At 46.0% G+C, this 20,206-nt stretch overlaps 1 protein-coding gene across 4 annotated transcripts in view; it reads left to right on the forward strand.

Annotated features, from left to right (window-relative positions):
- Positions 1-3,746: 3,746 nt before the first annotated feature.
- FUBP3 (far upstream element binding protein 3) overlaps positions 3,747-20,206 on the forward strand; it is a 58,987-nt gene continuing 42,527 nt past the window's right edge. For 3 of the 4 annotated variants that reach the window (XM_032257605.1, XM_032257608.1, XM_032257606.1), the window contains exon 1: positions 5,337-5,525. In XM_032257605.1, coding sequence (XP_032113496.1) covers positions 5,442-5,525 — 84 coding nt within the window. In that variant the 5' untranslated portion in view covers positions 5,337-5,441. Of the gene's footprint in view, positions 5,526-6,408; positions 7,263-20,206 lie in introns of all 4 variants that reach the window. The other variant, XM_032257609.1, reaches the window with a different exon arrangement.

A 20,206-nucleotide genomic window follows, 5' to 3' on the forward strand; every position in this document is an offset into this window, starting at 1 on the left:
AGGAGGGTGGATCACGAGGTCAGGAGTTCGAGACCAGCCTTGCAAATACGGTGAAACCCTGTCTCTACTAAAAATACAATATTAGCTGGGTATGGTGAGATGAGCCTGTAGTCCCAGCTGCTTGGGAGGCTGAGGGAGGAGAATTGCTTGAACCTGGGAGGCAGAGGTTGCAGTGAGCTGAGATCACACCACTGCACTCCAGCCTGGGCGACAGAGCAAGACTCTGTCTCAATAATAATAATAATAATTTTTTAAGTATAAAGCCCGAATAAATGGTTTTAGATAAGTGTGGTCCCAGAAAATTTACTAGCCATGTACTTAGGAACTTTCTTGAGGGTGTAGCACTGCTCCATGGTACCAGCAGGGTGGTACAAGGCCAGGGGAAGAAGCAGGGAGATGCACAGTCATAGTCAGGTTCCTGTCAACCATGGACAGCACATGTGATGGTGGTTCCATAAGATGATGACACTGGGCCAGGCGCAGTGGCTCACGCCTGTAATCCCAGCACTTTGGGAGGCTGAGGAGGGTACATCACCTGAGGTCAGGATTTCGAGACTAGCCTGGCCAACGTGGTGAAACTCCGTTTCTACTACAGATACAAAAACTAGCTGGGCGTGGTGACATGCCCCTGTAATTTCAGCTACCTGGGGGGCTGAGGCAGAGAGAATCGCTTGAACCCAGGACATGGAAGTTGCAGTGAGCCAAGACCACGCCACTGCACTCCAGCCTGGAAAAAAATATATATAACCCTGTATTTTTACTGGATCCTTTCTATGTTTAGATATATTTAGATACACAAGGTCCTACCGTTGTGTTACAACTGCCTACAGTAGTCCATATGGTACCATGCTGTACAGGTTTGTGGCCAAAAAGAAATAGGCTACACCATACAGCTAAGCTGTTATAGTAGGTTTGTGTAAGTATGCTCTGAGATGGTCACACAATGATGCGTTTCTCAGAGCATACTCCCATCCCTAACTGACAATTACACATATACACATGTATTCCCTATTGAAGGTAGAGTCTAATGTATTCTCTGATGCTGAGACAAAGAGCAGTATTCTAATCATCGGATCACTCCTGTTGCTCCGAGGCGTATCTTTATCCCTCAGTCAGCATGGGAGAGTCTTTATAATTCTATTTTAAAATTTTTAGACTTCATGCTGACATGCTCTTTAGTCTGCACTTGAAATTCCAGTGGACCCTGGACATTGGAAAAGGTCTCGGTCTGGGGACCTGTGAAAATCTCTAAATGGAGAATTCTCTCACTCACGATTCATCGCTATAGGCTATTTCTGCCTTAGTTATAAACAACTCAGGCCAGGCGTGGTGGCTCATGCCTGTAATCCCAGCGCTTTGGGAGGCCGAGGTGGGTGGATCACGAGGTCAGGAGATCAAGACCATCCTGGCTAACACAGTGAAACCCCGTCTCTACTAAAAATACAAAAAATTAGCAGGCGTGGTGGTGCGTACCTATAGTCCCAGCTAGTTAGGAGGCTGAGGCAGGAGAATCACTTGAACCCGGGAGGCGGAGGTTGCAGTGAGCAGACATAGAGCCACTGCACTCCAGCCTGAGTGACAGAGCGAGACTCCATCTGAAAAACAACAACAAAAAACAACGCAGCTCTTGGGATGGGAATGCAAAGCTTCCCCAAATTTCAAGTGGCCAGAGCCAAGGGTCTTTAGGGTAGTTAACAAATACTAGAAGCCACCCATGTTATGTCCTTTAAAGGACACTGTGTAACATTCTCCATATTTACTTTTTCTCTTGATGTATTTGCAAAACTATGTTACTATTCAAACATATTTGCTGTTTCTCCCTGGAGATGTACTATATTTCTCTGCTATTGGGTCAGTGCTTGGCCACCGCTTGCTTTGGCCAATTAAATGTGAGCAGAAGTGCCATATGCCACTCACTTCTAGGCAAAAGCTTTAAAAGGCAATGCATGCTTCACACTGCTGCATCTTATTGACAACAGGCAAACTTTCTTCCACCAATAAAACATGAACAAAGTCGTGCCTAGCACTTGCGGCAGAAGCCTTACAAACCAGTTCCCGCTTTGCCACTCTCACTTCCTCTGCTCTGATGAAGTTTAATGTTCCAGACAGAGGCCGCCATCAGCCTTGGCTGAAGAGTGAACAGGACATGTAGTGGAGGGACCACTACGTTCACGTGGCCAGGGAGAAACAGCCTGTATTGTTGTAAGCTGCTGAGATTTTCAGGCTTGTTACTGTAGCGTAACCTAGATTGTCCTTATTGATACAGTTTCACTTTAGGGTGACTTCTAGTTGGTAGTATCTGGAGGCAGCTCAACGTTATCAGTAACTTGTAACTTATCTCCAAATCTCAGAGAGGAATGGTTTGCAAAACTAGTCACAACCACAGTATGTGAATTTTTCCTTTTTTTTTTTTTCTGAGACGGAATCTCGTTCTGTCACCCAGGCTGGAAGGCAGTGGTGCAATCTCAGCTCACTGCAACCTCTGCCTCCCCAATTCTCCTGCCTCAGCCTCCCAAGTAGCTGGGATTACAGGCACACACCACTGAGCCCAGCTAATTTTTGTATTTTTAGTAGAGATAGGGTTTCACCATTGTTGCCCATGTTGGTCTTGAACTCCTGACCTCAGGTGATCCACCTGCCTCGGCCTCCCAAAGTGCTGGGATAACAGGCGTGAGGCAATTTTTTTTTTTTTTTTTTTTTTTTTTGAGACAGAGTTTTGCTCTTCTGGCCCAGCCTGGAGTGCAATGGCGTGGTCTCGGCTCACTGCAACCTCCGCCTCCCAGGTTCAAGCAATTCTCGTCTCAGCCCCCCAAGTAGCTGGGATTACAGGTGCCCACCACCACACCCAGCTAATCTTTGTATTTTTAGTAGAGATGGGGTTTCACCAGGTTGGCGAGGCTGTTCTCAAACTCCTGACCTCAGGTGGTCTGCCCAGGTTGGCCTCAGAAAGTGCTGGAATTACAGGCGCGAGCCCCTGAGCCTAGCCAGATTTTTCTTTTTTAACCTGTTAAGAATATTTCTCTATCCTCTTTGGACAAGATCATTGTCATTCATTCATTTCACAAATGCTGAGAACCAACCACATGCCAGGAATTGGTGCTAGGTGGCAGGGAGAGCAATTAACAAGACAAAGAGACCTTGTATCAGTAGAGGCTTTATTCTGGTGGAAAAGGCAGACAACAAACATATAACTGCATGATGATTTCAAAGAAACTATGGTAAGTGCTGTAACAAGGTGATGAAGTCCAGGGTGTTAGCAGAACATTTAACAGTGGACATGACAGGCTTGGGGCCATCTTCGTCTTCTGTGGCCCCAAATATAGGTGACCTGTTCAAAGTTACCCAACCAATAAAAGAGGGGGAAACAGAACTCTATCTCCCTATTCAGGGATTATCTGGTCTTTGGACCAAACGTTGGAATATATCTTATATTTAGGCCAATAGCCTTGTTTCCACTATTTATACTCATAGGAAAAGCCAGCTAGAATATGCATGAATCAACATCCTAACCTCAGAAATACATTTTAAAAATTCAAAACAGAAGTTATCATTGATATTCGGTTCACTTGAACGACTATGTTCATGCCACTGCCATTCCTTGCTTTTTACAACCGAAGTTAAAAGACTCAGCACACCCAGAATGGGCAATACATGGACATGCTGGCATGGTCTTCCTCATGCTGGCACTTCAACAACACAGCAAGTTACGTACTTTTCAACAGGGTTTGAAACATTTTTCCTGAAAGTAATCTTCAATCTTCCCAAATTCTTTTATTTTGCCATAATCTATGAATTATTCTACTTGGCATTATTGAATGCAAAATAAGTTTACTAAGCACCTACTATGTGCCAAACCCTAGCAATACAGGGAAAAATAAGTCTCTGCTCTAAAGTAACTCACGGTCTAGGAGAGAAGTCATGAACAAATAAAGAACTATGCTCTGATTATTGGCCAAGCATTCCTCACACTTCTTTAGAAAGCCCAAAGCTCTCTTGCCATAATGACACAGTAGGAGGAGAGAGTGGGGTCATCCAGAAAAGTCATATGGGACTTTTTCCCCAAATAGGGTCTTGCTCTGTTGCCCAGTCTGGACTGCAGTTGTGGGACCATGGCTCACTGCAGCCTTGACCTCCAGGGCTCAGGTAATCCTTTCCTTCCAGCCTCCCAAGTAGCTGGGACTATACGTGTATGCCACCATGCCTGGGTAACTTTTGTATTTTTTGTAGAGACGGGGGTCTCACTATGTAGACCAGGCTGGTCTTGAACTTCTGGGCTCAAGAGTTCTGCCTGCCTTGGCCTCCCAAACTGTTAGGATCACAGGCATGAGCTACTGGACCTGGCCCATATTTCCTTTTCTTGCTGCTCAGCTTCCTTCATAACTTCAAGATGAGCATAAAATGTTTGCCAACATCGTTCTTCATTAAGTCCAACTCCTCTGCATAATAGGGCTGGGGAAATATTAAATACGAGGGCAATCGTGCTAATACAAAAATGGGCGCCCCCTAAATCTCGTTACTTGTTTGCTCACTTATAAGAAGAGTCACCTCAAAGGCTCAACTGAATTCTGGCACTAAGATTCCTTCCTTGCTGTAGAAGATCTATTTTTACCTAGTCACGTCCATTAAAGTTACGTAGGCGTTCCAAGGAGCCTCCTGCAAGTTTTGACTGAGCAGGAACGGGGGCAATAATGGTCCTGTGGTATTTCCTGCACCCCCTAGAGTCCCAGAGTTTGTGAAGTAGTGGGTAAGAGGACACCACGCTGGCTTTTCAGTGGGCGCGTCCCTCCTCGGCGGCGTCACCCGGCAACCCCAGGCGGAAGTGGCGGCGGCCCATCCTCGTGCAAACTGCAGTGTAAGAACCGGGGCCCGGGACTCTCCGCAAACATGGGGCACTGACATTCTGTGATGCTGTCGCTTGCCCTCCATGCCCTTTCAAAGCGCTCAGCCCCCAAGTTCCCAACCAGTAGCCATTTCAGAGAGGGGCTGCTCAGGACCAGGCTTTTGATGAACCATGACTGCTCGGGGTGCCGTCTTGGGAGAGCCACGTCAGTCCCTCTGAGATTCCAAACGGCCGACAGCGGACACCTCTGAGCCACATCCGAGCCTCAGGGACCTGTCACGACGCCATCGACAGTCCTGGACGAAATCCTGCCCGGGAAGGGCGGGGACGCGACCGGACCCTCGAGACCGACGGCTGCCCAGAGCTCCGAGCCCACCCCGGCGCTGCGGTCCCGCCCCCACTTCCGGTCGGTCAAAAGTCACGTGCTCTGATCCCGCCCCCGCAGACGCGGCTCCTCTAGGAGTGAGCGTCCCCGCTTCCCTTCCGCCGGAAGTACGGCGACTTTCCCTTTCCGGCTACGGGTCCCCAAGCGGAGCGGGAGGCCGGACCGGGGAGCCCAGCGGCGGCGTCGGCGGCGGGGGCGACGGCGGCGGGGGCGGTAATGGCGGAGCTGGTGCAGGGGCAGAGCGCTCCTGTGGGGATGAAGGCCGAGGGCTTTGTGGATGCCCTGCACCGGGTCCGGCAGGTACGGGCGCAGCCGGCTGGCAGGAGCACGAGATCCCGAGGCGGGGCCGGGCGGGCGGGGAAGAGGGGTTCGGGCCTGGGGGCGGGAGGCAGCCTGAACGGACGTCTCAGCCGGGCCGGGCCGTTCCTTAGGGTTCCTACAGCCGAGAGGAGCAGGGGGGATGAAGCGCCTCTGCGAGGCCCGGGCCGACCTGTCTGGCGGGTCTCCCAGGTGCCTGAAATGGCTCGGAAAGGATTTGTTAAGCGTTTGGCCCCATCGTGCCCCAGCGGCCGGCCTGGCCGTGCAGGGTAGCCAGCGCGGGGTTTTGAACCTCGCGAGTGGAGGGGTCCGGGGAGGATCTGGGTGTAGACATAAGGCAGCTCTCTCACGCCCTAAGTAGCTTGTTAAAATTTGGGGAACATCGTCTCTAGACTTACTGTTGAGTAGAAGGAACTGGAGGGGATCTTATATATGTGAGGGTGCTCTTTGGAGAGGGGAGCGAGGGAGGAGTTGTGTGTGTGGGTGGTCCCCAAGAGGTAGAAATTTCTCATGGCAGTAGTTTACCTCTACTGGGGAGAATCATGTGGCCTCATTCCGACATTGAAACTTTACTGTCTGACAATGTCGTGCATTTTTTCAGAGTTAAATTAACTGGGTTTTAAAAGGTTCCAAGCTTCCCTATAGAGTGAATATGGGACCTGCCAAAAATACTCATTGGCTTCTGGCATGGCGCTTAGAACAGAACGTGTCCTTAAATTGTATCTAAAACGTACTTACAAGTTAGTCCTAACGCTTAAACTTACTCTGTTGAGTGTCTCATGTCCTCCTCTCTTCTTATGTAATTGTAAGCGCACTGATACTTTAAAAGTTGGGCTATAACTAATTACTGCTTGATTCCTAACAGAAAGCCACAGGACCCATTGTATTAGAAGAAGGTCTTCACTCGGGCGCTTGAAGATATGGTCTTTACATCTCTTTCCAGTATTCCAGGGGAGGGATCCCTACCTGTTTCCCTGATACTGACTTTTCATGTTATGTATTGATGCTCCTATAGACATTATATTGGATCCCAGAACTTTCCAAACCTGTGGTTCCACCTAAAATCTTATCTGATGAATTGTTACTTTACTGCCTAGGTACCAACCAGTACAGTAGTGAGTATCCATCTTACTTAGACTTCAGATCCACCCATGGCTGTAATGGATGAACATGCCACCCAGCTCCCCTTCCACCACTCTGCTTGCTGGCGTGTTACAGTGCTCTCCTCTACAGTACAGGGTCCTGAACCTTGTTTCTCACTGGCTACTAATATGTAATGGCTTTCGCTCTGTGCTGATGTGTGACAGTCACCTTGTTGGCCTTCTGTGTCCAGGAAGAATTATAGTCACTGCCCTAAAGAGCTCAGATCCTCAGTTGGCAGAAGGCCTGTAGTTGAACAGAAAGTGAATTTTGAACCATTGAGAAGACATTCCGCTTCTCTTGAGCCAGTGGTTGAACTCATATTCTTGGACAACCTGCTCCAGAGGGAGACCCTCTGTTAAATGCTGACCTAATGTGGATGGTTGAAGCAGTGGTGTTTACTACTAGCAGTGAAAACTTCATTGGAATTGTTCTCAGCTCTGAAATGCACCATTGACTGGAGCAGTAATAAGCCCAATGGAGACAGGGCTGTAAGTGTGTTCCTTCTGAATGTTAACAGCTGGAGGTCCATACTATCTCCAAGGATTTGATGGCCTTTAAAAACTAAAGAAAAAACAGGTTGGTGGGTAATTTTAGGTTTATTGTCTGTAGATTTGCATTGGGCAAGAATGGAATGTTAGAAATCTGTAATACTGTATGCTTATGGTAAACTTACTCAAAGGATTTCATATTATTTGGGCATCTGGAAGGTGATGGTTCTATTTCTTTGTTATGTGCACAGCATGTTGCAGAGATGTGATCTTTCCCCCCATTAAACAGAACTAAAAGACAGTATATTTAAATGATTGCCAAGTTTTTTGCTCTTTTATATTTCCTCAGAAACCCCAGAGACAGTCTGTAAGGCCCTCTTAAATTTGTCAAAGAGCAGTAAAATGTCTCATGCTCAGTTTTTCTAGCAGATCATAATAGAGTCTCAGTTGACCCGCCGGGATTTGAACCTGCAGTTTCTATTAAGTCTGGTGTGTGAAGTCCAACACCTTAACAACTAGGCTTCCCCTCCAGCACCTTGAAGTCTCCATGTATATCTTTTGGACTCTTTGCAGCAAAGTGCATCAGTTGTTAGTTTACTCTGAGCATAGTACTCTTAGATTGAAAAGGAGTCTCTGAAGATGTCAAATAAAATGTAAAAATTTCCCAAGCAACGTGAAGTCTAGTGAGTTAATGTTTGGCCCAAGCAGGTAATTTACATCCGTTCTATAGGGTGGTAGCAATATGATCTGGGCAAATCAGAGTGGCTCAAGCCTCTAATCTCAGCACTTTGGGAGACTGAGGTAGGAGGATTGCTTGAGCTCAGGGGTTTGAGACCAACCTGGGCAACATAGTGAGACCTTGTCTCTACTAAAATTTTTTTAAAAATTAGCTGGATGTGGTGGCCCACTCCTGTGGTCTCAGCTATTCGGGAGGCTGAGGCAAGAGGATAGCTTGAGCGTGGAGATCAAGGCTGCAGTGAGCTGTGATCGCTCCACTGTGTTCCAGCCTGGGTGACAGAATGAGACACTGTCTCGAAAAAAAAGAAAGAAATGTGATCTCATTCAGTTCCATGGATGAAGATCTAAAAACTGCTGGATATTTAAAGAAAGTCACTTCTACTTTTCCCAAGTCATTGGCTGGTTAGCCGAAGTAGTGTTTCTTCAACTAGTTCAGATAAGACAAAGTCCTGAGTAGTTCATCCTGTTCCATAGCCGTCCTCTGCACTTCTGTGCTGTCTGTCTAAGGTTACAAGGGGGCCTCTGGATGAGTGGATCCAAGTCTGGTTTATGTCGTTCCATTTTTCTAAAAATATTTTAAAATGTTCCTAGAAAGTCTACTGCTAGAAGCTAAGCAAGGTCAAGCCTGGCTGGTAGTTGGATGAGAAAGTCTACCACCTGATAAGTGAGTAGCACCTGTCATCACGTACAAGCAATCCCTTGTTAGGATAGTGTGATGCCACAGTGCGTTATAGATTCACAGCAGCCTTCCGCAGGCTGGACCAGCTAGCTGTCTGCCAGTCATCACCTAAATAGAAATTGTTCTCCTGAAAAACTACTAATGCTTTTTAGGACTTTAAAAAGCCTTAGATCTAGATAGACCCATTCAATGCCTTTGGATTGTATACTGCAGAATATGATGTTCATACAGAATGCAATCTAAATGATGCTTCCGGGAGTTCAGCATCATGGTGGCACTACATTCAAATCAGTGTGGCCAAGCCGTTGTAGAATCAGTAGAAAGTAACCTTCTGACAGATTTTTAGGCCTGAACCTCTAATTCCCTGGCACCTTTTTTGGGGAAAATGTTGATTGACGCGGAGCCTCGGAAGTTCCACAGTCCTCCTGAAAATCCCTGCCAGTGCTGCTATTTCACACTTTGAGCCTGAGCAGTAGGTAATTTGGAATGTGTACTGGACACCCTGGGCTGATTTAGAACTTTAGTGTTTTAAGATTCTGGCTTTTTAGGACGAGCACTAAGTTTCCTTTTAAGAGGACACTGTACATCTACCATTAAAAGAAAAAGCCTCCATTCATTGGCCAGTGGGTTCATCCTGCGAGGCTCATTGAACACATGGTTTTGACTCCCAGTGTAGTCAAGTGTACTGAACACTCAAGAGATCTAAGTGGTACTCCACTGAGACTGTCTTGTACATGTCCAGTGATTGAGTAGCTCAAGACAGCATTTCAAAACAGACTCACTCCTGCCTGTACGCCCATTTTAGTTTTCATAAACACTTGAAGGAAACTAATGTCTGCAGGAAATCCATGGCTGCTCCTGTAGCTTTACATTGTGGGGACCCAGTAGGGTACCTAGCAGAGTGAGTCTTCCTTAAAGGGTTTTGGTGACGTCACTGAGTGCTTATGTGTCACCCCATGTTAACGGAAGTGCTGAACTTCACATTGGGTGTTGGAAAGTAGGTAGTAAATAAACCATACATTCCACTGTGTGTCTCTAAGGCTTTTCTCATTTCAGGTGAGAAAATTTGTAATGTGATAATTTATCAAATAATTATTTATTTTGGGGTGGGGACAGGATCTCACTACGTTGCCTAAGCCGGTCTCACTCCTGGCCTCAAGCAATCCTCCCACCTCAGCCTTTCAGAGTGCTGGGATTATGGGTGTGAGCCACCATGCCCTCATTCCTGGCTATCTTTATTTTAAAATCTGATAGCCCATGTGTATTGTCAAACTTTGGTTTCTTCTGAAGTACCAGTTATTTCATAGATAGAAATCTACCTAGACCACAGTTCTCAAACTTGTGGCCTGTGAGCTATAGAAGACTTACAGTGGGCCTGCAGGCATGCTTTGTTTAACCCACAGCACCAGCTCTTAGAAACTAGAGTGATTTTTTGGCCAGGCGTGGTGGCTCACGCCTGTAATCCAAGCACTTTGGAGGCCAAGGTGGGCAGATCACCTGAGGTCGGGAGTTCAGGACCAGCCTGACCAACATGGTGAAACCCTGTCTCCAAAAAAAAAAAAAAAAAAAAAAAAAAAAGAGTGATTTTTGGCTGAGTGTGGTGGCTCATGCCTGTAATCCCAACACATTGGGAGGCCAAGATCACTTGAGGTCAGGAGTTTGAGACCAGCTTGGCCAACATGGTGAAACCCCATTTCTACTAAAAATATAAAAAATTAGCTGGGTGTGGTGCCACATGTGTGTAATCCCCGCTACTCGGGAGGCTGAGGCAGGAGAATTGCATGAACCCAGGAGGTGGAGGTTGCAGTGAGCCGGGATGGTGCCACTGTACTCCAGCCTGGGCCACAGAGCAAGACTTCGTCTCAAAAAAAAAGAGGTTTTGGCCAGGCACAGTGGCTCATGCCTATAATCCCAGCACTTTGGGAGGCAGAGGCAGGCAGATCACTAGGCGTCAGGAGTTTGAGACCAGCCTGGCCAACATGGTGAAACCCCGTCTCCACTAAAAATACAAAAATGAGCCAGATGTGGTGGCGGGCGCCTGTAATCCCAGCTGCTTGGTAAGCTGAGGCATAAGAATTGCTTGAACCTGGGAGATGGAGGTTGCAGTGAGACGAGATCACACCATTGCACTCCAGCCTGGGTGACACAGACTGTGTCTCAAAAAAAAGAAAAAGAAATTTCTAGTTTCCCTGGAAAAGATCTGGCCACCTTGCTGCCACAGCCTGCACAGTGATACTCGGCAGGAGCCGAGTAGCTGCTGTGCTTTTCACATGAGGTATTCACACTCTCCGGGTTTCCTTCATTCCTGCCATCTTGCTATTGTTTTATACCGTTCTTTGAGATGGCTAATTGACAGTTTTTTACTTATCTTTTTCCAAATTGTGAGCCCACTGTCTCTGATTTTTATTTGAAATTTTCTAATGGAAAGACCTCTGGATGGAGAATTAGGAGGTCTGAGTTTCCGGTAAGCGGATGCATGACCTTGGACTGGGTTGGCCTTTCCTAGCGTTTGATCTGTAGGCTGTTTCTAGATCTTCCATGGAAAAGAGATTGTGGGCAGCTGAATTGGGGGAATGCAGGATTAAATAAAGGTGAATTGGTTTCTTTACCGTAGGACTTCTCAGAACCTTTACCATGCTTACGTGCATTCACGTCTACAGGGGTGTAGGGTGTGTATTGTAAATGTCCTGAAGTCACATCACTTCATGCCCTCTTCACGGAACCAAATCACATTCTGTGCATGAAACCCAGGAAATACGGAGCTAGGTAATTTCAGCAGTCCTTCAAACCCTTCAGCGCTCAGAGCTTCCATCAAGCTGGATCTGGAAAAAGCTCAGCATGTTATTTTGGTCCTTCTGCTTTCCCATGTTATATCTGCTGTCTGTTCATACTCCCTTCTTTCTGTGTAGTCTTTATTCTGATAATTTATCTTAGAATTATGCCAACTGAAAATGTTCTGCATTTGGAGTTTTATTACAAAGATTTTGTTTGTTGGTTTTGGGTTTCTTTGAGACAAGGTCTTGCTCTGTTGCCCAGGCTGGAGTGCGATGGCACAATCACAATTCAGTGCAGCCTCGACCTCCTGGGCTCAAGCAGTCCTCCCACCTCAGCCTCCCAAGTAGCTGGCATCTGCCACCACACCCGACCTACACTTTCATTCTAATACCAGGTGGTTACAAATCACTTGCAAGACTGAGTAGGGTGATTGGAAGTAGTGATTTGATTCAGATTACTTAGCGTTAATAGAAGATCCACTGAGTCCAAGGCCTCTTGCTGGATGCTGGGCCAGTACAAAGGAAAATAAGACAAATTCGTCTCAGCTCACTGCAACCTCTGCCTCCCAGGCTCAAGCAGTCCTCCCATCTCAGCCTCTCCAGTAGCTGCCACCATCCCCCGCAGCCAATAAGGGCTATGAATTCTCATTTTATATTTGAAAATAATGAGCCAGAGGGAGACAAAGCAGTTTTCTCAGAGGCACACATAGTGAATATATGCAGTAGTTCTTGGACCCATGCCCTCTGCATTTTAAGAAGGACTTGGTTCCTTAGCAGAGGTAGTTGGGTAGTTTTTCATCTCACTGAGATGGCTACAGCTTTGAGACTGAGCCTCGCTCTGTCGCCAGGCTGGAGGGCAGTGGCGTGATCTTGGCTCACTGCAACCTCCGCCTCCCAGGTTCAAGTGATTCTCCTGCTTCAGCCTCCGGATTAGCTGGGACTACAGGCGCATGCCACAATACCCGGCTAATTTTTGTATTTTTAGTAGAAACGGGGTTTCACCATGTTGGCGAGGCTGGTCTTGGTGAGCCACTGCGCCTGGCCTAGTAGTCTTTAAACAGCATTGGAGGGGTGCTGGTGGAATTAGTTGGAAGGGAGGGGGAAAGCTAATGGGTGTGTCACATTTAGGGCCTCTGGTGGGAGTGACCCACCTGAAACATTTCAGCATAGAGCCTCCCCTGATCATCTTAGCATTCTGCCTGCTGATGGGCCTCTCGGTATCTACTTTAAATTGAGCAGTTGTTTGATGAGCACCTTCTGTGTGCCAAGCATTTTGCTATGCATTAGGAAAGTTGTTCTTTAACTTTTTCAGAACATGGACCTTTCTGAGACTCAGAACTTTGACCCTCACCCCGGAAATATTTATTTATTTTAATTTTAATTTTATTTTATTTTGAGACAGAGTCTCGCTGTGTTGGCAGGCTGGAGTGCAGTGGCGCAATTTCAGCTCACTGCAACCTCTGCCTCCTGGGTTCAAGCAATTCTGCCTCAGCCTCCTGAGTAGCTGGGACTACAGGCGCATGCCACCATGCCCAGCTAATTTTTGCATTTTTAGTAGAGACGGGGTTTTACCATGTTGGCCAGGCTGGTCTTGAACTCCTGACCTCGTGATCCACCCGTCTCGGCCTCCTGAAGTGTTGGGATTACAGGCGTGAGCCACTGCCTCCGGCAGAAATATTTAAATAGGTTAGGGTGTAATTTTGGGAAGTTATGAATTCTCTAAAACTAAACCCTAGGGCTCCCAATTAAGGACTCTGTCCTAAGGGTACCAAGATGATGGAGACAGATTGAATCCTCAGCTCTCGATAGTGGGGAGACAGTATAACCAATGGGTCACTCAGTGAGAGTATGCTATTTAGATACGGTTTATAAGGTGATTCACAAACACCAGTAGGGGAGTATTTAATTCTGCCTAAGCATAGGATGGATGAGGTTGTCAGGAGAACCTCCCACGAAGTGCTGCATCGTACTCAGTTGTCAAGAGAATTCCTTATTTCAGTTATTGCCAGTAAGTAGGGCAGGATCAGCCGGGGCTCCATCTCTGATATAACAATCGTTCTCATTCATTGAGCCCATGTTGTTCTGGGTGCCAGGCAGGATTCTTATATATGTTCCTTCATTTGATGGTCACAAAATTCCTGGGGATGGTATTGTGATGTGATTCTTAAGACACAAACTTGAGGTTCAGACAGTATGAGTGCAGGTTCTGGTTCTGCCACTTACTAGTTTGGCTTTGGGCAAGTTATTTAACTTCTTTCAGACTTAGTTTTCTCATCTGTAACATAGAAATTGTTGATGGTAATAATATTTTTTTTTTCTTTAACCAGTTTAGAGAGGAGATGGTAGTAATAATTTTAAAAGCAATAGTTAATGTTAGAAATTAGGAGTTTACCCTGGGTGGTAGGTGGGTAGTGACTGAAGAGGGGATGAGGCAGCTTCTGGGGTGCTGGTGATGTTTCTTGATCTAGGTGCCAGTTACATAGGTGTTTTAGCATCTGCAAGTTCAGTGAGCTATACACTGAACTTGCAGATGCTAAAAAGATCCATGTCTTTTTCTGTATCATTATTGTTCTTCAATAAGAGGTTAAAATTGGAAGGATTTCTGGTTCCTTACCATGTACTGCCTTGTTTCTAGTGGTTTACATTTGTTATCTTGTTATCCCTGTGGATACAATGCCAGGCAAACTAGTTCCAAATCCCACATAAGAAGAATAGTAGCTACTTTGGAAGGTCACTGTGAGATTAAACAAGGGTCCTTGTCAGGCACTTAGTAGGTAGTATGTTTGCTGCACTGTCTTCTTTGTAACATAAAAGGTAGTGGGATGCAGGACTCGGACTTGCCCCGAGGGACCATGACTCCAAGCCTGTCTCTGAATTTGTTCTTAGCCACCGGGCCTACTTCCCTGGCTGCAGACTGTTTCTTCCTGCTGTGGGTAGTAGAGACTTGCAGCCCAGCCTCCGTTTCTCCCAGGCAGGGCCTCTATGGGTGGCTGTGCCACACAGGTTCTGGGAAAGGAAGTTGGGTCGCTACTCCTCCGTGCTGGTGCGAGCCTTCCCCTTTGCTTATTGTATCCGTGCGAATCCACAGGATCTGTGTTGAGTAGCACGGACACATGTGGATGGCATCCAGGTGGCTTTGCCTGTTTCTGATTAGCATAGAGTTGTAGTAAGTGTGAAGTTGTGGGGATATTTGCACTTCTTATTGACTTTGATGATGAAATTTGTCAGAGAATTTTAGTCTTGAAAATGTGCACAAGGAATAATTAATATCCATAATTTCTAACTTTAGTGGTTTGTATATCACCTTTATGGTTTTTGCCATATCATTGGACCTTCAATACATGATTTACTTAATATTCTTAAATTTAGATTATTTGTTTATTTTGAGACGGAGTTTTGCTGTGTCACCCAGACTGGAATGCAGTGGCTTGATTTGGCTCACTGCAACCTCCACCTCCTGAGTTCAAGCGATTCTCCTGCCTCGGCCTCCCGAGTAGCTGGGATTGCAGGCATGCACCACTATGTCCAGCTAATTTTTGTATTTTTAGTAGGGACAGTGTTTTACCATGTTGGCCAGGCTGGTCTTGAACTCCTGACTTCAAGGGATCCACCATCTTTGGCATCCCAAAGTGCTGGGATTACAGGCGTGAGCCTCTGCACCCAGCCAGATTTATTTTAAATATATATGCATATATATTTTTTTAAGAGACAAGGTCTCACTCCTGTACAGGCTATAGTGTAGTGGCTCAGCCATAGCTCATTGTAACTTTAAACTCCTGGGCTCAAGGGATCCTCCTGCCACAGCCTCCTGAGAAGCTAGGACTGTAGGCTTGCACCACCATACCATGCTCAGCTAGGCTTTTTCTTTTTTTTTTTGGTCTGTGACACACCCCCAGGGGATCCTGAGAACATGTGCTCCTAAAATATCGTTTAAAGGGAAACTAAGACATTATCATAAGTGGAAAACTTTGTCATGCGTAGAAGGTAATTGGAAGAACAATGTAAGTTTAAAAACATTCATCCATGTGCCTCCCAGGATCCCCTTGTGCACTTCTCTTGGTAAAACACTGGTTTAGTTTGCTCCTGCATTTTCCAGGTGAAGACACCAAGGAGCAAGGCTCTTGAAGGTTTTGCCCAAGGTCACACACGAGAACTGGCCAGGAAACCGGGACTGTTGACTGATTCCTGGCCCAGTGCTCTCCTCCCCAGAGTTCCCACTAACTACTGGTAGTGGAGGCTGTGTCTGTGACATTGATTTATTTTTCATTTATCACTGTGCTTAAAATAGCACGGGTAGTGAGATAACCCATTTGCCTCCCCCTGAAAAGGGGGAAAATAACTTGTGTGGTAGAAAATTGGTAGCAGAGTCCCCTCAAGGTCATACTTGCCGATAAGGAGTAGAGTGGCCTTGGTTTTGTGAACTATCATGGCTTTCATCTGCTGGCCTACGCCATTATGAACTGAGGACTGTACCTCACTTCCGTTAAGTAGCTACTGTTTAAAATGATCGATTACGTGGAGAATTGCTTGAGCTCTGTGCACTGGAAGTCATTAGGCTTTATTTAAGTCCTTGGGAACTGAGATATGTTTAAGAAAATATTAGGTGGAGAGAAGGGAGTGGCCAAGTGGTCAGAAAATTTTAGTCTTGAAAATGTGCACTGGGAATAATTAATTGAAAATAGAAAATTAATGTTTTCTAACTTTAATGATTTGTGTACCTCCTTTATGGCTTTTACCATATCATCGAACCTTCAGTATACTATTTACTTGGACTCCAGAGTCAGGGAGACCTGGGTTTGAATACTGTTTCTGCCACTTTTTTATTTTTGTAAACTGAAAGCAAGGTTATTAAGAAAGGAATAAAATAGAGCAGCCTGTTTCTGCCGCTTATAAGATGGGTGACTTTGGGCAGGTCACTCCACGTCTGAGCCCGTTTTTCTTATCTTAAAATGAAAATGATACCAACCTCCTAGAGGATTGTGTTGAGGAATAAATAAGCTAGTGTATTTAAAGTGGTTTTACCTGAGTAGCTCTCACTACATCTTAATTCTGTTTTATTAGGCATTTGAAATCATTTTTTAGAATGAGGTTGTACGTTGATGAATGAAGTATATTGTTTCTTTACAGTATAGTGTATGTAACATAGTCTGTATCATAGTATAAATGTAAATTACATATTGTACTGTTGAACTCATACGTAGCATTTGATTAACCAGGGTCCAAATGCAGTTTCCTCACTTCAGAGCTGTATCTCAGCTGTCATTCTGCACTGCTTCTCTCATAGTAGAAATTTCCCAAATTGTAGATAAAGAAGTAAGCGTGAATTAAGAAGAAATCTGAGGTGGGGCACGGTGGCTCACGCCTGTAATTCCAGCACTTTGGGAGGCCAAGGCGGGCAGATCACAAGGTCAAGAGATCAAGACCAGCGTGGCCAACATAGTGAAACCCTGTCTCTACTAAAAATACAAAAAAAAAAAAAAATTAGCTGGGTATGGTGGTACGCACCTGTAGTCCCAGCTACTTAGGAGGCTGAGGCAGGAGAATCACTTGAACCCGGGATGTGGAAGTTGCAGTGAGCCAAGATTGCACCACTGCACTCCAGCCTGGCGACACAGCAACACTCCATCTCAAAAAAAAAAAAAAAAAACCTGAAAGGCTCAGTCACATTTTGGAAGAAGTCTTGTTGATTTAACCTAAATTAGGAACAAGAAGCTATCGTAACACTTTTGTCATGTCAGTTTTGGAGGAAAAAATGACATGAAACTACTACATACATTAAAAGGCAGGCCAAGGACTCAGCAATACAGTTTAGCTACTTTAGAAGGAAGAGTAAATGGCCGGGTGCGGTGGCTCACGCCTGCAATCCCAGCACTTTGGGAAGCTGAAGCAGGTGGATCACCTGAGGTCAGGAGTTTGAGACCAGCCTGGCCAACATGGTGAAACCTCATCTCTACTAAAAATTCAAAAATTAGCCGGGCGTGGTGGCGCAGGCCTGTAATTCCAGCTACTCAAGAGGCTGAGGCAGGAGAATCGTTTGAACCCAAGAGGCGGAGGTTGCAGTGAGCCGAGATCGCCCCACTGCACTCCAGCCTGGGCGACAGAGCAAGATTCCATCTCAAACATAAGGAAGGAAGGGAGAAGATGTGGAAGCCCAGAGGCGTCGTTGAAAGGGAGCAGGGGTGATGCCGTGTAGAGCTTGTGTTTGAGGTCCTGTCTTTTCGTTTCATTTTGTTTTTGAGTCGGAATCTTGCTCTGAGATGAGTGCGGCTATGTTCCAACAGAACTCTAATTACAAAGGCAAGTGCTTCACCAGCCGTAGTTTGCTGAGCCCTGGCCTAGACTACAGTAGTCTCTCCTAATGCTGAGTCTGGCTTAGACTATCCTCTCCTTCCTTCCTTCTTCCTATCTTGTCTCCTAGCAGTCAAGGGGATCTTTTTGTTGTTTTCTGTTGTTGTTGTTTTAAAGAGATGGGGTCTTGCTCTGTCTTCCAGCTGGAGTGCAATGGTGCCATCATAGCTCACTGTAACCTCAAACTCCCTGGCTCAAGCAGTCCTCCTGCCTCAGCCTCCCAAGTAGCTGGGACTACCGGATGCACCACCATCAAAGCTAATTTTTAATTTTTTCGTAGAGCTGGGGGGGTCTCACTGTGTTGCCCAAGCTGGTCTAGAACCCCTGGCCTCAAGCAGTCATCCTGCTTTGGCCTCCCAAAGTGCTGAAATGACCTGTGCTAGCCACCAGGCCTCGCTGGGGATCTTTTAGAAGCACAAATCAGCATGTTACTCTCCTGCTTAAGACTTGTAGTAGCTGCCCATCAGCCTTCCTGTGAAGTTCAAGCACCTTACCATGACCTGAAAGGGTCCAGCGTGAACTGCCCACCTCTTGGAACACATCTAGTTCCTTCCACGCTGACAAGATTGACTTCTTTTCCAGGCTCGTTCCTACCAAGCTTGCTCCTGCCCCAGGGCCTTTGTGGGTGTTTTTGTTTTTGCTTTTTGGTTTTTTTGAGATGGAGTTTCATTCTTGTTGCCCAGGCTGGAGTGCAATGTCATGATCTTGGCTCACTACAACTACCGCCTCCTGGGTTCAAGCACTTCCCCTGCCTCAGCTTCCCAAATAGCTGGGACTATAGGCATGTGCCACCATGCCCAGCTAATTTTGTGTTTTCAGTAGAGATGGGGTTTTACCATGTTGTTCAGGCTGGTCTTGAACTCCTGACCTCGGTTGATCTACCTGCCTCGGCCTCCCAAAGTGCTGGGATTATAGGCGTGAGCCACCGCACCCGGCCCCACAGGCCCTTTGTACAAGTTCCTCTGCTAGAACATACTTTCTCAGATTTTTATGTGGCCAGCTCCTCGTTGTCACGTAGGACTCAGATGTTACTCCTCATAGTGGCCTTCCCAATCACCCTATTTAAAGCAGCTTTCCTAAGCATGCTCTGTGTGACGTTAGCGTCTCTTACTGTGGTAATGGTTATCACCTGCCGAAATTATCAGTTTATTGATTACCTGGTTTACCTTTAACTTCCCCCTCAGCTGCTGACTCTTAAGTACCAGGCCTGGTCGTTCTTCACCACAAAAGCTCCAGTGCCTTAAAAAGTCCATCACACAGTAGGTACTTAACATTTATTGGGTGAATTGCCTTGTTTTACAATCCTAGTATATTTGTGGTGTGTTCAAGTATTCCTCTGCCTTCAGGGATCTTATTACCTTTTCAAAAACTATGAAATGTATGGTATTACCCTGGGGCTTATGCAGAGAGGAAGGAGACTTGCCTCAACATCACAGAACTAGTAAATGTAAGCAGACAGTGATGTCCACTGTTGAAATCCTGCATTTGGTTTTCAGTATCGTGATTGTTATTGGTTGTTTATTTGTTTCAGGTCATTTCTGTTGGTCCCAGTAGATCTTAGACTTCTGGGAACATTTGGACTAGCTCAGAACTACCACTGAAGACTTTGCTCTGGGGGACAGCTATGCTAGCTGCCCCTTGGTAGACCCCTGCTTATTAACTTTAACTGAGGGATTAACATCAAGAGTAGTTGCTGTAAATATTCCTTTGGTTAAATGAAAGAGTTGATTTATTATAAAGATCACATTCAATTTCCTGCTGAGAACAAAGTGGATAAGAACTTCTGCACACCGTTTGTTTCCGGGGGGAGATTTTGACAGCTATGTTCTGTTCTCTCACTGATGATAAACATTAAAAGTTGAAATAGCTCTTAGAGATCACGTCCCTTTCCCTGCTGCAGGAATCCTTCTAAAATTGTTTGGATACTTCCAGTAAAGACGAGCATCTATAGATCACACATCAATTTATAGACATTAAAGTTTATAGAATGGGTGTATTCCTAAAGAATTATCAGGCTGGGCACCATAACTCACACCTTTGAGCCATGGGATTAGCCAAGTGCTATTCCCAGCGGTTTGTGAGACAGGCAGGAGGATTGCTTGAGCTCAGGAGTTCGAGACCAGGCTGGGCAACATATTGAGACCTCATCTCTATTAAAAACAAAACAAAAAAAATAGGCCTTTGGGAGGCCAAGGCAGGCAGATCACCTGAGGTCAGGAGTTCGAGATCAGCCTGGCCAACGTGGTGAAACCCTGTCTCTACTAAAAATACAAAAATTAGCAAAGTGTGGTGGTGCACACCTGTAATCTCAGCTGCTTGGGAGGCTGAGCCAGGAAAAGTGCTTGAACCCAGGAGATAGATGTTTCAGTGAGCCAAGATCACGCCATTGCACTCCAGCCTGGGTGACAACAAGAGCAAAACTCCATCCCCCAAAAAATATGAATAAATAAATAAATTTAGCTGGGCATGGTGGCGCATACGTGTAGTCTCAGC

The sequence above is a fragment of the Sapajus apella genome, unplaced genomic scaffold, assembly GCF_009761245.1.
Source record: "Sapajus apella isolate SASKATOON/1434 unplaced genomic scaffold, GSC_monkey_1.0 scaffold97, whole genome shotgun sequence".
Taxonomy (NCBI): Eukaryota; Metazoa; Chordata; class Mammalia; order Primates; family Cebidae; genus Sapajus; species Sapajus apella.